We start from the raw sequence: 3741 nt of genomic DNA, 5'->3' as shown, positions 1-3741 counted from the left end.
GAAAACAAAACCAAACCAAAAGCAACCCACCCAGGGCGGGCGGCGGGGGTCCAGGATGGAGGGCCTGAAAACAAAGCCACAAAAACAAAATGTCCATCAAAAGCACAGGAGCACAGTTCATAACTCCTCAGGGGGCTGACCCGGCGGGTGACGGTCCAGAAATCCATAGTTCATTAGATCAGGGGGCCGGCCCGGAGGCCGACGGCACAGGAGGTCATGGTCAAACAGTTCCGGGGGCCGACCGTGCGGACGGCAACGGCGGCGACGTGGCTGGCGATTCCGAGGTGCAGAAGGTGGACCAGGCGAAGCAGAAGCAGAGGCCGAGGCTGGACCAGGCGTAGCAGAAGCAGAGGCCGAGGCTGGACCAGGCGTAGCAGAAGCAGAGGCCGAGGCTGGACCAGGCGTAGCAGAGGCCGAGGCTGGACCAGGCGTAGCAGAAGCAGAGGCCGAGGCTGGACCAGGCGACGTAGCAGAAGCAGAGGCCGAGGCTGGACCAGGCGACGGCGCAGGCGCCGCAGGAGATGAAGCTGAAGCTGGACCCGGCGACGGCGCAGGCGCTGCAGGCGATGAAGCTGGACCAGACAAGGAAGGTTGCTGGACGGGCTCCTCGGGCCCTCCAGCTGACGTGGCATGAGGACACTATGTTTTGTAGGGGTGCAACGATACTCGTATCGATATTGAACCGTTCGATACAGTGCTTTCGGTTCGGTACGCATATGTATCGATCAATACAAAATTTTTCATTTATTTTATCAACTTTTCTTTTGACGATGCTGTCTGTGTTGAGCGCTCAGTGAATCTGCGTTCGACTACTCTGCCTAGGCTGCACTGTCGAGCGCAGATCCACTGAGCTCCACCCACATGCATTCAATCAAGCTAGCCAGACAGAAGCTCATTACAACATGGCAACTGCCTCAACGCCTCCCGAAGTTGAACCTCCTCCACCGTCATTGAAATCTGGCGTTTGGAACTTTTTTGGCTTTCGTGTGAAGTATGACCCTGACGGTAAGCGCATTGTGGACAAAACTACAACAGTATGTCGGATGTGCCACGCCATGGTTAATTACATCGGTGGGAACACAACAAATATGAATGCACATTTACGCCGACATCACCCTGGTGCAAAGACAAGTGAAGGCACGCAAAAACAACAACAAACACGCATGCTACAAACTTTGCCGGAGGCATTTAGACAGCCGTTAGCGCATGATTCTAAGAGGGCTAAAGAAATCGACAGGGCAATTGCTACTTTTATTGCTGTCGACATGCGACCCTTTTCTGTTGTAGAAAACACCGGGTTTCAGGAAATGCTGAGAGTACTTGAGCCCCGTTACAGTATTCCTTCACGAACCTATTTCACCGATATTGCAGTTCCTGCTTTGTACAAGGAGACAAAAGCAAAATTAGAGACGGCAGTGTCAGCAGCACCCGCTGTTGCTCTGACCTCAGACGGCTGGACGTCAAGAGCTACGCAGAGCTACCTCACTGTCACCGCACATTACATTGATCCGGAATGGCAGATGAAAAACTGTGTTTTGCAGACACGCCTGGTCGAAAGTCACGCCACTGACGACTTAGCCAAAGGTCTCTCTGAAGCTGTGGAAGACTGGAAGTTAGTGCGACCAAATGTGACAATACCTGTAACTACTGACAATGCTAAGAACATAGTTAATGCCGTCACAGCTGCTGGACTGGGGCCACAAATTGGATGTTTTGCACATACTATTAATATAGCTGCTCAGAAAGGAATGGCAGTGCAGAAGGTTTCCCATCTCCTGGCAAAGATGAGACGAATTGTCTCCTTCTTTCACAGAAGCACAACAGGATGCAATGTGTTTAAGAAAAAACAGCAACTGCTGCAGCTTAGTGAAAAAAAACTGATCCAAGATGTTCCAACTAGGTGGAACTCCTCTCATGATATGATGGAAAGATACCTTGAACAGCAAGCTGCAGTGTATGCTGCTATGGCCGACAATACTGTGAAGAAGAGTATGAAGAACATTCAGAATCTAACTCAGGAAGAACATGCACTGGCTGAAAATCTTGTTACAGTCATGAAAACCCTAAAAACTGTGACAGTCATGATGTGTGAAGCGTCATCTCCAACAGCATCCATGATCCTGCCACTTAAAATGAACATCCTGAACTCTATGGTGCAGTCTGATGATGACAGCCCAGCAGTGAGAGATGTAAAAAAAAAAATCAGGGAGGACCTGGAGCAGAGATATGCTGATCCTGCCCTTCAGAATTACCTACACAAGTGCACAGCTTTAGATCCTCGATTCAAGTCTCTGCGACACTTGGATGATGTCACTCAGCTGAGAGTCTATGGAGCACTCAGCACAGAACTTGTGCTGAGCATTGAACAAGTAGGTATTCTTTTTTTATTTTTGAAATTTCATTTTACTACTGCTTGATTTATAAATATTATTTAAACAAATACAATTAACAGTTTGGTTGTTTATATTTCCTCAGGACCAAGCCGCAGGCACCACAGAAACTGCGACCTCCACAGAGACTCAAGCAGCAAACTCTTCAGATTCACCATCAGCATCTCCACCAGAGAAAAAGTCGGCCATGAAGGAGTTGTTTGGAGAACTGTTCATGGCACAAGAGCCAAGGACCAGGTCTGCAGCCGAAGTGGCAGAGGAGGAAATGAACTTGTACAGGTTAGCAGACTGCATTCCCACAGATGATAACCCACTGAGATGGTGGAAGGAACATCACAGCTTGTACCCTCATCTTTCCAAGTTGGCACAGTGTTACTTGGTTGTACCTGGAACCTCTGTCCCAAGTGAGAGGGTGTTTTCCACAGCAGGTGACATTGTGACAGCAAGCAGATCTGTACTGTCAGCAGAACATGTGGACATCCTAATTTTTCTGAAGAAGAACATGGAAATTGAGTAAACTATGTTTTGGTTTGTATTTAACAGGACCTTTTATTTAAGTTGTTTATGCTGCATATGCAGCTAAGTGCTAGCACTCCAGAAGATGAGTGTTAGGGGAGGTCCATTAAAGAGTGATTCATTTTATGGGTGCCTGATTTGTTATATATAGAATATACCCCAGAAGAAGGGTATACAATAGCTTTTATTTGTATTTATTTTATTTATTTTTTATTCTTAACATGGTGGTTTTTTTTTTTGTTTTACATGGTGCCAAGTCTGCACAATAGAAATATGTGAAGTATAGCTTTACCAGATTTAAGTTTTCATGTGTTTTCTGCACACCATAGAACATGGTTCTAAAAAAAATTGGGTGTGTTTGTTTTATATTCTGCCAAGAATAGAAAATACAGTCAGGGATTCCCAAACAATGCAGAACTGTATGTGGTTGATACCTTGTTTATAAAACATTTCAAACGTTTAAAAATATATTTAGGAAGGCATTTCTGTGCAATACATATTTTTATTTAGGTTGTTTTTGTTGTATATGCGGCTAAGTGCTAGCACTCCAGAAGATGAGTGTGAGGTGAGGTCCATCAGAGAGTGGTTCATTTTATGGGGACCTGATATGTTCAACATGCTCCTGAGAACTTACCCCAGAAGAAGGGTATAGCATAGGTTTTATTTTGTAAAAGGACATTTTTCTGTAATAAACTCGTTTCCAAACTCTTTTATTCTTTTATTATTTTGTTGTTTCAGCAACATTTAATTTAAAAACTGTATTTTTGAGTTAAAAGAAATATTTATAATCTTAATAAATTACAAATTAAAAAAGGCATGAACATTTTTTTGTATC

General features: G+C 45.0%; 1 protein-coding gene across 1 annotated transcript; it reads left to right on the top strand.

The window, feature by feature from the left end:
* The first annotated feature begins 521 nt into the window (after positions 1–521).
* On the top strand, positions 522–2907 carry LOC134646684 (E3 SUMO-protein ligase ZBED1-like). The gene is made up of 4 exons (XM_063500545.2): positions 522–648; positions 823–1005; positions 1288–2369; positions 2476–2907. Exons 1-4 carry the CDS (start codon positions 522–524, stop codon positions 2905–2907), a joined length of 1824 nt encoding a protein of 607 aa, XP_063356615.2.
* The last annotated feature ends 834 nt before the right edge of the window (positions 2908–3741 follow it).

Source organism: Pelmatolapia mariae, linkage group LG17 (assembly GCF_036321145.2).
Source record: "Pelmatolapia mariae isolate MD_Pm_ZW linkage group LG17, Pm_UMD_F_2, whole genome shotgun sequence".
NCBI classification, from domain to species: Eukaryota; Metazoa; Chordata; class Actinopteri; order Cichliformes; family Cichlidae; genus Pelmatolapia; species Pelmatolapia mariae.
The sequence above is the reverse complement of the archived record's forward strand: the minus strand, read 5'-3'. Positions and strand labels throughout refer to the sequence as shown.